The sequence below is a fragment of the Spea bombifrons genome, chromosome 5, assembly GCF_027358695.1.
Source record: "Spea bombifrons isolate aSpeBom1 chromosome 5, aSpeBom1.2.pri, whole genome shotgun sequence".
NCBI classification, from domain to species: Eukaryota; Metazoa; Chordata; class Amphibia; order Anura; family Pelobatidae; genus Spea; species Spea bombifrons.
In genome coordinates, this window is record NC_071091.1 from 65,318,185 (window position 1) to 65,339,264 (window position 21,080).

Genomic DNA, 21,080 nt, shown 5'->3' on the forward strand with positions numbered 1-21,080 from the left:
CCCAACATTACAACAGCTTTTACTCTTCTGGGAAGGATTTCCACAAGATTGTGAAGTGTGCCTGTGGACGTTTGTGTGAATTGGCGGTCTCGTTCATGATGCAGGACACACCACTGTTTAAGGGGGAATGGGAGTGTGGCGTGTCACAATGCTGAGTTTTCCGGTGGCGACCTGGAGAAGCGGAGCTTTGGAGTGTCTGGGCAAATCCTGGAGAGTTCCCTTTTATTATACCATGCCCAAGGGCCTCTATGAAGTTATCTGCGTTACCCACTTACTATGTAGTAAGGAATATATGGGATCTCATAGTATAACTGGAACCACTGAGTATAGGAATCCAAAAAATATATTTAGTTTATGGGAATTTCTGTCATACAAGAAGAAAGCTCCTAAAGAAAACTGTGACTACCAAGCATTTTTCAAAAGAAAAAAAAGTATTTCTCATTACTAATACAAGGAAAGAGCCGCACCTTACGAGGTCAGTTTATAAGATCCCTTCAGGCAGGTAAGAGTCATTCCCTGCTACGTAGACAGAAAGTAAGTCGTACAGTCATCTAGTGACTACACATATTTTCTCACCATGTTACTTGCTGCTTTAGCTTCCTGCCCCAGTTTAACAAGTTATAATAGTTTTTCTTTTCTGAATAGGCATATTTATGATTCAGATTCATTTTTGGTAGCAGAATCACAATCGGATGCACGAACGTTGACGGCTGCATTCCATCAACCGATTCTTGTGAAACATTTTTATAATTATTAAATGCGTATTATTTTATAATGCAATAAAAATGTTTTAAATATGTTTCTACCTTCACTGGTAATGGCTCAGAAGAATGCCAGCTAGTCCCATTGATTTCACTATTACATTTTATTTATAAATTGCCAGCAGACTCTGTAATGCTATTGCAACGAGGGAAGAGTCCAAGTTTAACAATAACATTAAATTTAACAACACGAACACACGTAAGACATATTGGTACAGAGGGAGAAGAAACCATGCTCTTCTGAGCTTACACTCTATTAAGGAGATCGAGGAGGAACAAGATAGAAGGTATGGGCATGCTCAGACATGAATGGTTTGATTGTAGCCAAAGACACATGCAGAAGTAAGTGACCTAAAGATCTTAATGGTTGGGGAACACAGTGTCTCTAATTTCAGCGAGGCTGTTGTGAGGATCAAGTAAAAAGGAGAAAAGGAGAAAACAATAATGAAGAAGAACATTACAGCTAGTGAGACCAAACAAATAAATTAAACAGAGTACCTGGAGATTCCAAGGAGAGATGGTACCACTAAGTGATAAATGTATTTGAACTGTGGTGTACTTTTGGCAGACAAATACATACAAGTGTTTTATATTCATATTATAATTAAGACACCCAGCCCATAAAATTAGCGCTTCAATACTCAACCCTACAGTTTCTTACAAAAAATGATTTATATGGGTGCTGGGAGCTATGTAAACCTGAAACACAAATAAAGGGGCATCAAAGCCTCTTTTTAAAGTAGATCCCCATTCAGCAGTTGCAGAAACATAAATATAGGTAAATTAATACATTTATTCAATATCGAAATTCATATAGAAGCAGCGTCGGTGTGAAACAACACAAGAACAAATATTAAATACATAAACATGACTATTCCAACACCTATCAATAAATAAATGCTCAAGTCAATGAATGTATAAATACCGTAACTAGAAAATAATGTAAATAAATAAATAGCACTTATTCCCATATAAATACTAATTCTCAAAGCTGGAATCTTTTAGTAGTGTAATGGTAAGCTAATTCACCCTTTCGAGTACGTAACACATCGATACTAGCGTATAAACATAGTGACCCTTTTATTTTTGTACTAGCATAAGATATGGAGTCTCAACAGAAGCAGGCAGTGGACCAGAAAAAGACACAGAAGAAACCTAATTTTCCATCTCTAATTAATTAATGAACTTTTGCATCAAGTTACACGCAGTGAAGAATGTAGGTGTCCAGGCAAAACTATTATTATTGTTCATTTCTATAGAGCCAACCATTTATGCAGCGGATCATACAACGCATACATTGAAACGGTATGACAAAACTAGAATTCACAGCCTAAGACAAAGCGACACATTAGGTGAAGAGGACACAAGCTTACAATCTAAATGTGTATTTCGTTGATGGACAGGGTGGTTCTTTAGCAAGGCTTAATTAAGGTGTAATTGGAAAATGAAAAGAAAGTGTGCCTTTCCATCTTGCCAGAAAAAAGACTAATATACTAAATATACATGTTATGTATATCTATGGTAGTCATAGATGTAGCACTCTAGATTATAAGCTCCTTTGAGCAGGGCCCTCCTCACCTGTTGTCTCTGTAAGTCAAATTGTTATGTTACATACTACTTGTTTTGTCCTGTCCGCCCATTGTACAGCACTACGGAATTTGATGGCGCTATATGAAACAATAAATAATAATAATTATAATATGATGTGTCAGCATGCATTCTCCATGGGCAGGGCTAAGAAAGGCCAGTTGCTCTTCTGACACGTCAGGAAACTGTACTCGATGATTTTAGATAGCACTAAACTGGTTAAGATAAAGAGCACTGGGGGGTTGCTTTGCCCAGATGTCCAGTTGATCTGCAGTTGCTTGCTTTGTCTTTACGTATATGAAAGCAAGTGAAATGTTTTATCTCTGTATGACTGTTCCGTGATCATGTGTGTGCATTATCGTCCGCACTGCCCATGCTTGTTCATTATCAGCTTTTGACAGCTGTGACTGCTCTCTGATTGCTTTTAAAACTAACGACGTTTTAACTCTGCTTCCTTCGTGCCCTGAAAACAGCCAATACGTGAAGTCTGTAGAAACAGACATGGCCTGTTTTTGCTGTAACCTTGAATAACCTTTTGACCGTTGCCCAGACAAGAAAAAGATTGCGCTGAAGTTTCACATCACTATCGAGCAAGACTCACAATAGTCATTTTTCACTGAGTGTTTAGGAGGGTATTTGCCACTGGTTTTTGTTTTTTTTTTACCCATTTTAGTCTAATAAACGAAGATTAACAAAACGTATTGGCTCATTCATTTTTCACCAAACTTAAATTCCTATATGGTGTTTCGGTGAAATCCTATTGAAATTTTCTCTCTCTTGTACACACATGGCTAATTTTACTAACCATATTAAATCTATAAGTAGTTTATAGAAAACCATACATCAGTAGAATTATCTGTTTTCCCACATGCGAAATGCATCACTTTGGATTAGTCATAATAAAGTGACTTTAAATTACTGTGCTACAAGTAGGCTGGTAAAAATGGAGCTTGTGTCTGATGTTTGGTACATAGCAGATATAATTAAGCTGCCACGGGCCCCGTCGCCAAAGAGGTGAGGGCTGATTCGACATATGGAGGCAACAAGGTGATTTAGGGGTAGTCAGAACATTTATTTATTTTGAATATTTTTTATTCCATTTTTTTCCCCTGTTCATTCCTTGCTGCAATTCAGCGTTTTATTAACATATCGTATTCAGTAATTGTTATGCGGCATCAAGGGCGACACAAATGATCAAGGCCGGACTGACAATCACACGGCGGCTCTGGTACTTTAAGGCCAGCGGCCACCTGATGGATATGCGCGGCCGCATGATATGTTTTTATGCACGTACCCCACGGCAGGATATATCCAGTCTCTGGCTGTACACTGTGTGAGTGAAAATTGATTTGCCGATATACTCGTACTGTTAATAAATAATATATTACAATAAAATATGTGTTATACATTTTGTTGTTTGACCTCATTAATTCTAAGCAAGTTTACATGAGAGTGCCCTCACTTCACTATACATTATGAAGATCCAGTCCTAGTGAGCTTCTGATGTGGAAATGTCTACAATCTTCCCCTATAATGCATTACTGAGAATTTAATTATGCATGGTACAGGTACAGGTCAGTCCTTAAAACTCTCACTTTATTACTGATACAGAAAACGTTTTTTTTGTTTCTTGATTAATGTGAACGTTGGCTCATTCTGCGAGGCAAATAACTAAATGGGGTGGTGCAGGTGATCGGTATAAGATTTGTCAGCCTCCCAATCCCAGGGTTAGTGATACCTGATCTCCTCCTATGGGAGGGCAATACACGGGGCTGGCTTTGCAGGTTGGCTTTTGTGAATCCAGCAATACTTCCGGGGGCGTAGATTAAGAATGGAAAGGGAAAAAAGAGAGAGAGGGAGAGTGGGAAAGAAATGTCACGCAGTGCAGAGGCTGACAGCCGCTGACCCGACCGGTTGGATCATACCGTTTCTCTCCGGGCTGTTCTGAATTGGAATTACTGCTGCTGTGTACCGATCTGGCCTCTGAGGACGTGATCGGGGATCGGATTCACAGGAGGGATCCAAGGTTGTGCAGGAACCGTGGAGCATTTGAACAAAGCGGCAGCCCCGTGTTGTGGATCTGACCGGGTGTCGGTGATCCGCAGCTGTCTCTTCACAGGGATCGGAGGGAGAAAAAAAAAAAAAGACGCAACATTTTCTGCCCGATCCAGAGCCCGCAGCGGTGTGTGTGTCAGATGGGTCTCGGATGCGTTTAGATCGGAGGTGCAGAGGTGGGTTTGTACCCTTAGCAGGATCGGCACCCCCACCTCGTACATTTCCTTGGCATTGTGCAGGAGGGGCAGCTGCTGCATAGGACACCCCGGTTTACACAGTAGGGTGGAGGTGTTGTTGTTGTGTTCAACACCGGCTTTCGCATTTATTGCCGTTCTTGACGATCACCCACCGTTCATGGTAACAGTGATCGAATAGAACGTTAGCGAAGGTTCCATTTAACCCTTTGTTACGTAGAACGCGGGCACTGCCAGCTGTGATTGGCGTCTGGGACCATTGTGACGAAGGTGATTGTGACGAAACAAGTGGCTACCGAGGTTATTTAACTGTTTGCTAGCGCGTTGCCTGGCAGTTCAGCTGTGACTTCAGCGCGAATTGACGGATTGTGATACGGTGCATATCCTTTGGATAACTGTGCTTTTTTTCCCTTTCCTGCGATTTGTTACATGCTGCCGGTCGCTGCCGGTCCATGTGCCGGTAAGTAGGCAGCATGTCTATAGACAGAGATCTTGAATCCGGCTGGGAGAGGCAGCCCGAGGCTGAGGAGAATGGATCTGTATTACCAGCTTCCAGCTCTGTGCTCCGTGCCACCAACGAGCCGTCTCCCGCCCGTGCCTCACCACCCCAACCGGACCCTCGGTACAGCCCCCTGCTATTGGATTACGACGGTTCAGTGCTGTCTTTCCTAGGAGGGCTGGGGAAGTACCAAACCCGCCTGGTGCTGCTCACCTGGATCCCCATGTTGTTTCTCGCGTTCAGCAGCCTCTCGGACTTCTTCTTCTTGGAGTTGCCCGATATAACCTGTAAGACAAACGACAGTGGGGTAGAGGACGGCCACTGGATGCAACTCCCGGCTGGGAATGACACCAGCGTCCTCCCTACGACGCAAGCACCCCAGCTTCCCACCACAGCCACGCTTGATGCCATCACTGATACCTACAATAACATCTGCACGTGCCGCGAGAAAGTCTTCCATATCCGGCCAGGGCTGGTGAAGAACGTGGTTAGCAAGGTAAGAAAGCATTATGGTCATGTATTGTTTACGCTGCTCCTATCAGGTGTCTGAGCTGTGCCGCTCCGTGTGCGCATGCAACGGGGGTCTCCAGCGGACTGCCGTCGCCCACTGAGTAGCCCTCCAACCACCAGCACAAACCATTACTGGTGGGGGTGTATGTGTCCTGACACAAGCCTCAGAAAGAAATACAGTACGGACAGACGCGTCTTTATTTTCTAAAATATCCCATAATAGCTATTAGTGAATGAAATGAATCGCAAGGGGCTCTCATTAAATAAATGCTTATAGACCCCCCCACACGATGCATATAAAGGTTTAGACCTGTCACTGGTAGTAGGTAACTGACCCTCAGCTAATACAAGTTGGAAGTGGTCCATTGAGGCTTATTGTGGGAGAGAATTGGTGTAAATATATATATATACAGGACAGAGTTGACTGTAAATAGTTACATTATTGTTTTGACAAGTAAATGCAATTGTATTGTCAATAGTAGTAAATATTGACTTGGAATTTAATAACAGGCCTGCATTATAAGTTATGGCGAAATCAACCAAACAACTTTTTTCAATTTTGCTGTTTATCCAGGTCGGCTTTTAAATACGTCTTGCATTTTTAAATGACTTTATGATTGGCATACTTTTTTATCTAAAGTAGTGTGTTTTAGCTGCGTACCCAACCTGTGGACTAAACTGTATCGATAGACGTGCTGGAATGAATGTAGTTAAGGGCCTACTGCCTTATGTTGCTGATTTTTATTATTCTTATTATTATTGATTTATACAGCGCCTTCATATTCTGCAGTGCTATACAATGGGTTATATAGAATGTAACAAGTAGCGCATAACAATTTGAGCTTACACAAACGTAAAGAGGGCCTTGCTTAAAATCAAGATGTTTTTCAGAAGTTGTTGCCAGTATCTTAATAAAGGGTAGTAAATTATAACGATCTGGGCAATTAGCAGTGCTGGTCAATAATACTGAATCAAATCTATACACTGAGCTTTCATTATTATCCTCTATTTATAAGGAGGTGTCGTTCTCCTATGCAGGAATTCTTGAAACCTACATCATCTAGGCTGGTGCTGAATTTGTTGAAAGGCATTTGTGATGGGTATAGGATTGTATTTATGTTCCCAATGATGAAGTCTCAGTGTTCTTATTAGAGCACTATATGGTCTTGGCTGGTTCAGCGGCAAGTGTTATGGTGTTTAAAATGTTTCAATGATAATGAGAAAATCTTACTGTAAAAACAAAAAAACAGTGACAAATGTTCATGGTTATCTTTTGCTTGGTGCTAATTCTGAACATAAATCACTGTAGCAGCTTTAATAACTTAAAACTGCTGTAGGTTACTGCCTTTCCTTTTCATTCACTCACACTAACTCGCAGCAATAATTGCAGAAATAACAACATACATATATTATTTGTTAATTTAATACCAAATGCATGAAATGCCATAATCTATAAAAATTGGATTCCGCTATGTTGGGGAATCTCTTCATGAAATAGTCAACCTTTCTTTGCTGGTTACCAACTGTTGTGAATTTCTCCATCTAGTCAAGGTTAATGCCAAGTTCTATCCAAATTGTCTCCAGTTTGCGTAACGCCAGTTTAACAATACATTATGAAACGTGACAGAGTTGGCCCTTTGTAACGTTTACATATGTCTATTTTCATCCCAGCCTACCCCCAGTTGTAGGCCATTTGCCAGATGTAAAGCTATAGTGAATACGTCTGTCCTCTCTGTAAACTAATATAGGACATATTTCTGTAGGTAAATGCCTTTAAGGTTCTGCCAGGGTCCCACTTCAGTTTACAGTACTTAAAAATGCATGGCAGATGAGATTCAAGATCTTAAACCTTGCTTGGTCCATCGGTAGTATGTGACGCATACTAAGGAGGTGCATGGTTTAGGAAGTCCATATGATGGAGTGAGTAGGTATAATAGATGATTCAATGAGGCCAACTGTTGCCTTTATTGGTTATAGAGAATATTCTGAAATATTGGCACAAGGGGTTCAAAAGTTCACAGAAAAAGAATTCCTTAATTCACTCCTACCTAGGATAAATCAGAATTCTTTGGCTGTGGGAATCACAGTGACAGCCTTCAGTTGCATTACATCTCACTTTGTCTCTAACAGCATGTGGTATGGGTTGTTTGTGTTTTTGTTTGTATTCTACACAGTCTGTAAAGTTTCACTTTAAGGTTTTGCTAACAAAAACTCATTGTGTTTTATTTCACAAGCAGAAATAATCAGTCATGCTGTTCTTTGTTGTGTAGATGCTCCTTACTGTGAAGGCTTGACTTAACCTTTTTTCTTCTTCTTCTTTTTCCCTTTTTTAAAGAAAATCTGCCCTGTTTCCATCCCAGGTTTTGTCTTTTGACTTGCTTGTGAACATTTCCCACTGCCCTGAGCAGTTTGATTGGAAGTGATGACATAGTTGGCAAGGCTGGTTACATTGATTGACTACAGTTTGCTTCACTAATGAACAAATTTGCTTAGAAGCTTCATATATGTAAATTTGTTCATTTGTTGTCACTTTGTCCACTTTTACTGTCAAATCAACAAGACAGTGTGCTGTTTTAGCTTTGGACACATAGTTTAATGCGCTTGGGATCATAGATCATCTTTGGAAATGCTGATTTTTATTTATTTTTTTAAATTCTCTTTGCAAGAGCATTTTCTTCCACTTCTGTATGAGTTATGTTGCAGTAATGATATCTAATTCTGCAGCAGGTTGTGCACTGGTTGAAATGTGCATGTTGCCAGCTGTAGATCCTATAACTTAAACATTTTATCCTTCATACCACTTAGTATGCCTTTCTTCATCTTTGTGCAAATACGCGATGTCTGACACTATTCTTATAGTTCATGTGCCCACTGCTGCTTGCAAACAGGTGGATAGTTCTGTAGAAAAACTTGATCAACACTGAACAGAGAACAGCAAATTTGTTCATGCCTATTTTATCCCAATCAAAATGGCCACTATAAGACACAATTTATCACCCCCTTTAATATATTGTGAAATGTAAAGTACATCAGTACCTTTTTATTCTCTCATACCAATAATGCATGTATACTGGAACCTTTATGCCCCACAATACTGTTGCCTGCTACATGCCCTATTGGCCCAATTATAGGCCGCACCCTTGTAGTTTGGTGCTATTTTAAAGAAAAAATACATATTAGTGGAATGGTAAAACGGTATGCTACCTAATGAACAGGAAAACCTGTATTGTAACATTTTTGGCATAAATTATACAGTTAGTCAGCATATGTTATATACAAATAGAAACTTGGAAAACCAACCATTTTAAGGCCCCCCCTAAATTCATAATGCACCTTACTTATAGACATGCCTTATACTGCCTGATATTCCACTCTGCCCCCCAGATATGCCACTCTAGTCCCCCCAGACTTACCAATACATCCCAAGACTTGCTGGTTCTGCTTCCCGGCACTTCCGCTGGGGCTCCTATAACTGAGCACCAGAAAGTCATATCATGCCGGCGCTCAGTCATAGAAGCCACAGCTTCTTAATAGACTGCCACAACACAAATAATAGAAAAGGTTCCTGTGAAATAACTGGTGAGGCAAAGATATCTGATGGGGATAGAAACGTTGTCCCAAATGCAACCTCTAAGATTTGTCACAAGAAATCAGGCTATAAACTAGTTTAAGTGCTACTTGCCATGGAACCGTTTTTCTAGTAGTGTAATGTGGCAATATAAGTAACAATTGTACAGGAATCTGCAAATTAGCCGAAAGATTGAATTTAAAATTTGAGTGTGGGTAAAAGTAACACCATATCATTATTTTGTTTTAATACATTTTTTTTTCTTCTATAAAAGAAAAAAAATAATAAAAAGCAAGAGCTACAATTGCAATGGATAGATTCCTAAGTGATAACACAATTTTATCTTGTGCTTTGATACACACTGAGTCACAATTTCTTGGTAAGATACAATCTCTGCTTTAAAAACGGATACTTCTGAGAAGCCTGTTATGAAACTATATCCATGAAATACAAAGTCTACACTTCAATTTTTTATATTTTCACCAATGCCCAAATGCTCATGGTGTCTAGGAAAAGGTTTTCTAATATAAAATGATCTTTTAATCTTGGTGACAGACCAACTTGTTTAATATTTTAATTTTTTTTTTAACCCCCGTTTTCTTGCTAAAACGTACTGTCAGAGATGTACCTTGTGTGTTTCTCCGCTCAAGTAAGAACGGATGATTATGGTCTAAGTGCATCATTGATAGGATTAGCATCTCTTCTTAACACCATTAATATCATATTCATATCTGGTCATGTGCAATGTCTGTTATTGCTTGTTTTTGGTGTGGTTGTGGCTAAATATCACATTTGTATGTTCTAGGTGCATTATCTGATATGTGAGTATGTTGGGGTTATTGACTAATGGGATGGTTGCCAGGAGAGTTGTGGTTTCAAATCCCTCCCTTCACTAATCCATTATAAGACTAATATGCACTGGCAATTTTCTCTGGCAAGCAAAGTTGAGGTGACCCAGTATAATATAATTCAATGTGTAAGGAGACTGAAGAAATCAGATTAAACTTTGCAATATACAGGTCCAGCCAAACTCATCTTCCTGATTAGGGTCAGCTCTTCATAATGTGTCGTGAAGCCAAGGAGCTGAAGCACAACTCTCCTGCCAATTCTCACTTTAGTGAATACACCCTATTGAGCTTATTGTGTGGTGTTCCCTAAAACATGGAGATTTTGCTCTCTGTCTTTCAAAACCTTTTGTGAAGTGATTTGGGCCTGTTGTGGTGGTAAGTGAGAATTTTTAGAGAGGTATATTTTAACCGGCCAACAACCCAAACAGATTTACCTCCTTGTCCTTCTCCCCTTTTTTTGTAATGTTTTAAGGATTAGCAAAAAAGTTTTAGAAGATGGGATGGTTAACCATTTGAAGAGGGGTAGTACATGAACAATGAAATGTGTTGTTCTGTACAATGCCCCAAAAGCGTGTGGTTTTTTTTTTTTTGTTTTTTCATTCTTTATTGCTTTGCTATACAGAGCAAAGGTAGCTAATCCCCTAATATACTGGAGCTGGGAAGCACCATTAATAATAAGCATCTTATTGTGCTGTGACAGATGTGGCTTTGCGTTGAATATCCTTGTTATATAATTTCATTTTACATTTTTTGCAACTTGTGGACCATGCCGTTATGTTTCTGTCAGTGGTACTGGACTTTCTCATTGTTGCCACCTGTTTGAAACAAAGCTCTCCATTATAGGAGCAGTCTGTTATCTACTGCTAGGGGATATACTTATCCTACCTAAAATACCTTATATCTCAACAGCTGCTGATCAGAGCAAAGTATCTCATTTCCCACATGCTACATTTTTAACCAAAATATCTCAAAAATAATTGACAAAGAAAAGCATGAGCTATTGGCAGTTTTATTTAAAAAAAAAAAAAAGTTATGTGAAAAGCATATTTCCCTTTTAAATTGTATTTTGTCAATGTTTTCTGAAAGCTTTGGTATGGTAGGAGGTCACAAAGTTACACGTATTGTAAGTCGTTCTCTAACCACTAAAACAAGTGACCCTATTTTGCCATTTAAAATGTTGGGTGGTATGTTTATTGAGTATGTAACAGTTCCAACAATACCAAAACTACAAGGTCTGGGTGATTTTAGTAATTGGGTTATTGAGTAATGATGTTCAAATATGTGTAGCTTACAATATTTTTAGATTTCAGAATCTCAATAATGACAATAGCCTGTGTGTAAGCGGTGGCTTGACAATTCTCATATGCCGATCCTGTGCATAGTTTTACATAGCTGACCTTTCACTGCTTGCATGTCGTTGCATGTCTATAACATGACTGTGTTAAATGGTAGGCTAGAAATGTAAATATACAGGTTACACATGACGTCTGTGAAATACTCAAGTTGCATTATGGTATAAAAAAGAAAAACCTGAACTGTCCAAATATTTGTTAGTTTACCATCAGCTTCAAAGTTATGTATAACTGTAAGTGAAGAGCAGTATCAATAATTGCACATTGGACACCACGGTATTTTAGTGCATGTATGTCGGTGCAGAAATTCTTTAGAACATGAGACTTCTGTCACATTTAACACCTCCCCAGGAACCTCTACTGAAAGGAGGGAGCATACCACAGTATGCTTTTTGGACATGCTCAGTAGAACTCATTCTAGTCAACCGCAGGAATGTCAGCCAATCGCTTGTAGAGGTGAACACTGGTGTTTTGCTAGAATAAATGTGATTGGCTGCTGCGTCACTGATTTAAATGGGGGTGTTACTGACCATATGCAAGATGTTGTCAAAATCTTGTTACAGTGACAGATAAGTCAAGTAATAATAGGTTGTTCTAAAAGTAATTCCCAAAAAGCAGTCCTTGTTGTCTTAGGATCAGTGTAACAGCCCTACTTTGGTTAAGGGGATTATGTTTAATATTATGCTTAGAACGCATCTTTTTATTTAATGTGGATGCTTTTATTGAATGGGTATGCTGCAATAGAAGAGAGAGCATTCTGTATAAAAACTGAAATACAATCCTACAAAATTACCTTGCACTACCTACTATAAAATAGATGTTTTGCCCAGTCGGTCTTATGCACCTTTTTAGTATTGGACATTAGACAGTTGCATGCTTTCTACTACTTGAACAACCTTTTTCATTTTAATAACTGTTGACGTCCTCGGTAGAAATACACGGTAACTTTGATCGCATAGGACTGTTCTGCCCTTTGTGATCATAACAACCACTCCTGTTTTACCTTCTCCACCTTGTTGCTGTTAGGTGTGCAAATATTTTCACTCTAATCTAGTTCCTTACTTACTGAAGTCTACAAATGTCCCAAATCTTTTACTTTACAGTTTAATAACCTAAATGTTTCTATCACATCCCCTCTTTCTTTTCTTTCCTCCATTCTAAACATATTGAGCTCTTTAAGTCTTTCCTTTATAATTTGTAGCCCTGCTCTGAGCTCAGCCCACAATGTCAATATTATTCTGGAGATGGGTTTCCAGAACTGCATACAATACCCTAGGTGGGATCTGACCAGAGATCTGTAGTGGCAGAACCACCTCCCTGTTCCCGTTACTAATGCCTCTAGAATATTTTAACCAGTGGTCAATTTTTAAGATTTTTGTTTTGTCTCGCATACTAAATTCAGCATTACACTTTTGGCTGAAATATATAGCAGAATATGTCACAGGAGACCAGAATTTGAAGAATGTGATGCTAACCTACACTTTAACTATCTTCAAATGCCAGGAGTGATGACTCATGGAGAATTCCATAGTCTTTATAACTATAATCTAAATTATGTATATATGGGGCATATTTCATTTTAGCATATAGAGCCATGCAGTGCTGACATGAGTTTCAAAGGCATTGTGGTTTAGTTAAGGTACCTTTTTGGTTTACATATAGGGTGGTTTCTATATTTGAAACCCCTAAACCGTTTTATTAAGTGTTGTTTACTTACAGTCCTGATCAGTATCGGATGCTAGTAAATATATGTATATATGTGTGTGTGTATGTGTATATATATATATATATATATATATATATATATATATATATATATATAGTACTAACCACTGTTATGGTATATGTATAATGTTATAATATGTAATATCAAGTATGACTGTTGCATGTCACCAGTGGTTTCATTCATTAAGGGTCTCGCTGAAAACAACCTTGAATTTCAATTGGCTCATTAAGGTTTTCAGGTTTAATATGTATCTCAGAGACAGGAGTCAACTTATCTATATAAAAAGTTATGTGATGGTTTTCATTTTGCAGTACTTAATTTTTTTTTTGAAAGATGATATACACAGACTGTTCTGTGCATTGATTTTTTTTTTTATGTATCTTTTTCAATTTTGCGCATTTGAATGGATTTAGATTTGAATTCTAGTCACAAAGTAGATATACGTATGAATGAATAATACATGCGATGGAATTGGTTTTAAATATATCTGTAAATGCTATGATGCCGTTTTAAAATATTTTATCAAAAGTTGGGGATATTCTGTACCATTAGCTAAGTCTACCAAATGTTACTGAACTAAATGCACAACCTAAATGTTCTTTGTGTATTGGTTAAGATGAATCCACAAGAGTCATCTCAGTGCTGGGATGGGAACATTTTCAAGGGTCTATTGAAAGTGTGGGAAAATTATTGTCAATTAACTTTGGCTGTATTGAATAGTTTAAATTGAAAAGAGAATATCTGAAAAGTAGCGGGATGTTTTGCATATACCCCATTATTAAACTAATAATAATTCACACCCCAAGATTACATTCTTTTATACCCCTTACGTGAATATAATTTTCCATAAAGTCGGTGGACTGACTCTCGCTTGGAAGAGGTTATAGGGTTCTAGTAGAAAGGAGACTTGCCAAGATATGAAGCTCTTGCCATTGTGAAGCAAGTTGAACTAAACGCATATTTGAGGTGTATTTCTATGTTGATGTTTCTCCTTATAGAGGTGATAGGAAGGCAGTTTCGTTTTCTAAAAAAAAAAAAAATTCTGTAGTTACAAATGATATATTTTGTTTTTCTTCTGAGTGAGATTTGCTGGTTGAAATGTTTTGGATGTAGCATAGTATATAAAAGTATTTGGTGGACAAGTCCTTTGTTATGATTAGATTTCCTAGCGGTTGTTTGAAATTCATGCTTCTTTCAGGAGTTGATGGTTTTTCCTTCTTTAATTTATGTAAAATATTTTTTTATTCAGAAATATTCCACATATTAATTTATGCTTCATTAGCTGTGAAATGAATCGCACAATGGAATACATTTAACTGAGAGCTTGAAATGATTTTGTGGGCCATGTAACCTTTTTAAATTTTGTATTTCAGTCGGGAAGAACAGTTTTTATTATAGGTTGGATCTTTTTTTGTGCTAAGTGTCACCTTTTACAATGATAATTGAACCCTTTATATCCCATATCACTACATGTAAAATAAATAAATAAATAAAAACACTCTCTCCCCACTGAGTTTTAGAAACTAGGATGCGAGGAGGGAATTAAACAGTCTTCCCATCCTATTGAGGCCTTCTCAATTTTGTTAGCTTGTAATGCTACAAAATACATAATTGATGGATAGGTTTTCCATCAAGTTATGGCCTGTTATCGCAACTAAGGTGTAGAGCCTTACTTGAAAATGATACCTTTTTATTGGGCAAACATAGAGAAAGCTTTCAGGGCTTCAAAGGTTACTTCTTCAGACGATTAATTTGGAGACCAGGCAGATGATGTCCGATAACCTAATGTGACTCTACAGCCTTTTCTATGTTGGCCCAAGGTGTCCCCTCCAACTAAAGTCTCCATAATGATATTGCATGTACTGCTTGTTTTGTAAGGTGGATCCATTGTGTAGAGACGGCTACTTTAAAATATATATACATAGTGATAACATAATTTGTTTGTCTTGAGTGTTTGTGCACTATTAAAGCTGTTTATTTATGCCGTGGCACTGTTTGAAGGGCATTGCCCTGGCATGCACACAAGCCATGTACACTACTACCCGTCTTTGTACATGAATATGACTGATTAAGTGGAGCTGTTTATGTTGAGTCAGGAGGGATATATATATTTGGATGCATTTATTGGGTTTCTCACTTGACTAGTACCGTAATGGTTAATAGCCGATATCTGAAAAGAGCACATGCGTTTAGTCTGAATAGTACACGGTCAGTGGAAGGGTCATCCTGGTCATATAACATGATACCAGTGTGGATGCAGTACTACTTTCCCTCAGGAAATGTTTCCCAGAGGATGTAGCAGACAATTTAGTGTTCCTTCCTCATCCAGATGGCATGCTGGACTGTGACTCAGTCATGTCATTAGCAATACGAAAACACATACCGCTGTCTTATATTAATAGTAATTCAGTGGTGTATTTTGTTTCCTGATCCAGAGAAAACAAGGTGCACTGTTGTTGCATAAGAAGTCTACTTCAATTTGTTTTATACTTTTTTTTTGTTGTTGTTAAATTTAAGAGTTCCTGTTTACACAGCTTTCTGCAGTGTAGGGCATATTTATGGAACTGCCCCTTCTGTGCTAATTGTTTTAAAGAGCTGTGTAAAAGGTCATTTGAGGCAACTGCCTGAACGCTCATAAAGCATACCTGGGGACTCTTTGGGTATGGTTAGGAGTCTGTGGGTTAAGCCTTGCTTCTACAGCTCTCCAGGTAGGGGAGCAGCATAAGACCATGTCCACCTCCCCACCAATGCCCTGGCTCATGCCTAGGTATGAAGAATGCTGTGGAGCTTATTCTGGGAAGTTTCAAAGTTATGCCCTAAAGCCACTACAATGGCATATTATGGTGCATCCAAAACATGCATAACTTTTACTATTAACTTTACTTTTCATAAATGAAATGCCTACATTGTTTTATGGATAATTTAACTGAAGTAGTTTTAGGGTACACACAAGCAGAACTGAGTTCTGTGGTATGTATGAACAGTACTTGCCCCGTTTGTTCTTTCTGTCTCCTTGGAAGGCTGCCTGTATATTAAAGGAAAATCATCTTAGATGTCAGACTGAGAAATATCCTGAAATTAATGTGATGGATGGTTTTCAGTGCTGGATTTAGTTAGGATTTTATCTCCGGATCTGACAGTTCAGCTGTAACATGATGTATGTTCAGGTTATCTGCAGTATATAAAGTTGCATTTTCTGATAGTTGCCATTTAGTCCAAGGATTTCAGCATACATGAATCTATAGTCTGTGAATTGGGTAACATATTAGAATTCTCATTACCATATCTTATGATATTCATATTGTAGATGCTTGGTCCTCTGTTCCATCTAATCTGCTGCAGCATGTGCCGCAAGTTAGGTTGTCACTTAATAGACTGATTAGTAACATGTCGTCTGTATGTGAGCATTATTTACTTTTGATTGATCTGCCTATTAGAAGGTACCCTTAAACATCTTGTTCAGTTCATGGCTTTTTAGCTCTTTCGCCATCTCTTGCTTGTTGTGCACTGCATAAACCCATCTGTTACTTTATAGCCTTGGGAATAATTAATATGCATGTCATGCTATATGACGTTAGGAAGCCTCTGTCCTTGAGCTGAGCATATACTGTGCCAGCGTGTGTGATTTCTTTTCTTTTTTTCTTTTTTTTTTTTCCTGGAGCTTTTGCTTTCCTCACATATAACTGCTGGGTAAATATAGATTATCAGATCCCTCGGCGCACACATGGTCACATTTGTTAAAGACTCCTTAACGCCTTCTGCTCTGTGTAATGAAGTGGTGGGGTGTGTTATAGAAAGGCAGATCTAGATACAAAAGGCATGCAGTATTTGAATCCGTTCTAGAGCGTAGCCCAACAAGAGTTAAATGGACACACCAGCCTTGTACGCTGTTCCCTCTATGCATTTGCCCCTAGCTACGTTAATGCATCTTTAGGTACATGCAGAGTATGTTAATGCAGCCCTCCCATCACAACAAGTTTATGCTCCCCTTAACTTAAACAAAATGTATACATTACACTGCAATCTACAGCCCTAAAGTTTTTTTTTTGCTAAAACTAGTTTTAGTAAAGTTTTACTTTAGTTTTATTACTTCTATTTTGATAGCTGCTGAATATGCTGTAGCATAACCCCCTCACTGATCAACGAGAAGGAGCCAGGTACTGGCAGGAAAATGCTTCCATCTTAATCATTGGGAGTGCTTTCTGCGCATGTACACAGGGCGGCCTCATTAGAGCCCCTGGAAGTCTGACGCAAACCAGTGCTAGAGCTGTGTGGTAGTGACTTTGTCGCCGACCAGGAGATACAGTACGTTAGATGGAACTAATCTCCTGCAAGGCAAATACAGAACAGCTTTATAGAAAATTTTGATGACTCCCTCAGCTCCATGGAACTATAATGTGACACTGTGTGATCGTGTGCATTCTAGTCATGTAAACATTTTCTCATTGATATTTTTACTGGGAGCGCTTAATTGTAAAAAGCAGGCAGTGATCGATGTTGCCATAGAAAACAAAAAAACGTATGCTGTTTTGTTATTATGCAATCTTTATAGTTAAGAAAAATATAAAATGAACCTTGTAGCCCATAAGAAAAGTGTGGTTAGCAGAATGGCCTGGGTGGAACAAAACAGTGAAGTCTCACAACCAAGCATTGTGGGCCTGTTCTGTTTTTCACGCTTACGACATGATTAGGGGCATTAGATTTTAGATTAGAGGCGGCATGGGAGGTAAAATATTGCTTCAGAAAGATGTGCCCTGTCCCCCTAGTAACACAGCATGAAATCAGAGTCTGTGATGTAAAACACTGGCCATAAACGAAAACTATAATAAAACTCTCTTTGATAAAGGTTGAGTTGGGCAGCTGCAGCTCTTTTAATGAACCACAAAGCTCCCAGTGGTGAAGTAAAAGCCCACATCATAAGAACGGTTCTAACCCTGATGGCAGCACTGCTTATTATTCATGGCTAACCATTGAAAAACTTGGAAGAGAGAGATACTTCTCCCTCCAGAACGCTCTTCTGTGGCTACAGTTAGAAAGGCCTTGGAGTTGTAGCCGTTGGTCGTTCAGAACTCTCATTTCGGCATAGAGGATAGTAGTTGGTCACGAAGACCCCGAAGTTGCCGGAATGCCCCCCTGTTATTGGGTTTGTTACTTAGCCAGTATTTTACTAACTGCCCCATAAGATGTTAATTTAGGATCAATACGTTCAAAAACGTGTTTATTTATTTTAAGCTGGCACCCCTTCACGTAATTATGTGTTGGACACATTCCATGTCAAATAATATCCTGCTGATTGGAATCCATGTTCTACATTATCAACAAGTATAAGTGCCCTTATAGGTTTGTGTTTATTTTCATGGGATTTTGTGATGATGGAATTGGCCATTCCTTGACTATTTCTACTGTGTATGTATTTTTTTACATCAATATGTGATGCCAAAGTATATTACTTTTTTTACTGCGGCAAAGTACCTCTAAAAAATTAATGTATTGATTTTGAGCTGGAGGTGTAAAATTGGAACTTAAACTTGTGGACATCTTTATTTCAGCTACTCAACGCTTATATACTTATTTTTCACATTGGTACAAATCATTCTGCATTTGCGATATATCTATAAGGTTCTAGTCTATGCCAAAATGGGAATCTGAAGTATTACAACAGTACTGATACATGGATTCTTTACAAGCTGTAATGATTTAGTGAAAAAAATACCCAAACATATAATTTTTATTTTTTTATTTTATAGCTGGTATTTTTTCTAGGCAGTTAATTTTTAGATTTCAATGTTTATGACATTTTGTGCTGAAGCGACTGTTCACAACTTGATCTAATGGTTTAACTTTGTTTCCATGTTGAAAGCTATACTTTATAACTATATAACTATATAATGTCTCAAACATATGTGCATACTGTTTAACCCCTTAAGGACAATGGGCGCTCCCTAAACCCATTGAAAACAATGCATTTTGAGCCCATACATGTACAGGCTTTGTCATTAAGGGGATATCCCCTCCAGATATAACAAAACTAATAATGACCTACAACTATTTGAATTGCAATAACTCAAACAATCTCCTTTATATTTACGATGAAGCACATCTGTGATAAAAATATTTTGTCTAATATGGTACAAATTTTAGAATCCTCTTTTAATGCTTTTGGCTTTAACGGGGTTTAACTGATCTAGTAGTCCTCTACCTCGTTCAGTGCTTCATATGGATGTACTCAATAGCTGCATCTGATTATTCATTGTTTTGCACTATAACATATGGTCGAATATCTTCCGGATTAAAGGAACAGCTATGTATTTTTATTGTACATGCCGCGCCCAGTAGTGAGTGGTACGGATGGGCCGCAGCTGAGTTACAGCGGACGACCAGCTGCTAGAGGGGAGTATATCAGGAGCTTGTGCACATTTGTTCGCCTTTCTGAAAACGAATGAAATTAGATCAGGAAAAATTGTATGATAAAATAAGACGCTGCATAGTGACCCTGAAGATGGCCATGAAAAGTGTGATGGATGAATTGCCTCACTTACTATGATTAGAAATTAATCCTGAAAGCCTGAGTGTTAATAGGATCAGCTTTGTCCTCAAGCTTCTGGTTGAGATCATCAGCTTTGGTTCACTAAAGCAAAACCAGTCATACAAAAACGGGTTGCACCTGTAGAGATAAAAATATTCTTTGTATCTTAAAAGGAGATTGGCAACAATGTAATATGTTAACAAATGGTTACACCTAAATATTTTTCATAGGTCATACAACTGTTTCTTTTCCTCTGCTTGTACAGTTTTATACCCTCAGAGGTCGTCACCTTCTTAAAATAGTGTGCTTCCCTGATGATGATTTTATAAAATGCAATTATTGCTCCAATAGCACATTCTTATTAACGGGGACGCCGTGATCTCATCAGTTTTGGAGATACTCTTCTTCTTCTTCGCACTCAACAGAATGCTCTAAAAAAGCATTTATAGAGTAGCACTATTAAAAAATGGTCATTTAAAGAATTTGAAGAGGCAAAATAAGGTATCTTTTGTAATGGACATTAATTGACCTGGGAACTCTCTGGAGTCTACGGGTAAAGCCCATCTTCTCAGTTCCCACAGGCAAGGAAAAGCTTCATGTAGCCTGCCCTATGAACCTCCCCAGATGTAAGCATTACAAATGTGTAGGTTTATTTCGCACTAAAAAGCAGAAGTGCAGTGTGTGCTTTAGGAATTTTAATTTTTAGTCTTTCAGTTCATTTTGAGGTAGTAAAGCTTAAGCAAAATAAATATGTTCTCTGAACATAGTACGCCATTTGGCAATAGCGCATCCAAAATTATCTTTATCCGCAGGCTTTGTGATGTCATTATCGGTGTTCTATAATTCATTATATTTATGAGCGAGAAAGACATTAGAAAAATGTGGCTTTGCTCGCTTTCATGAAACATTTCTTTACATTTAACAAATACTGAAATGTAATCAGCAATGTCCAGAAAACAGCTGCTTTTTATCAATAAGTCTTATTGCATTCGGTCTTGATATAGAGTGGTACCTTGATTGCATTCTTCCCCCTTCATTGATATCTACCATGAAGGAACATCCTTTGTGCCCCATCAATTAGTATTCCTGGCTTTTGGTCTGCAGTTACTTTCTTTGTTGGAATGTATGATGTCATGGTTCCTGTCTGTGAATGCAAAAATGAATATCTTAAATGAATGCACATGTTTATAACTTAGCCAAAATGTACATCTCCAGCTTTTTGCGAGGCTCATGAGCACATCTAAACTACTGTCCTGCTGTTTGTTGGATGTATAATTGAGTAACCCATTTCCTGGTGACAAACATGGAAAATGTATCTGTATCCCTCACAAGGCTGATATGGCAACCCTAATTGGGGAGCATCATGGGAGTTATGGTTTCTCAACACCAACAACACATGCTATATTATTAACCATTTGTATGTGGTTTGTTTTTGTGTATTTTATACAATCGTT

At 38.2% G+C, this 21,080-nt stretch overlaps 1 protein-coding gene across 1 annotated transcript in view; it reads left to right on the forward strand.

The window, feature by feature from the left end:
- Positions 1 to 4,007: 4,007 nt before the first annotated feature.
- Positions 4,008 to 21,080, forward strand: part of SLC22A23 (solute carrier family 22 member 23) — a 55,207-nt gene continuing 38,134 nt past the window's right edge. The window contains exon 1 of the mRNA XM_053466300.1: positions 4,008 to 5,592. Coding sequence (XP_053322275.1) covers positions 5,071 to 5,592 — 522 coding nt within the window. The 5' untranslated portion in view covers positions 4,008 to 5,070. The remainder of the gene's footprint in view (positions 5,593 to 21,080) is intronic.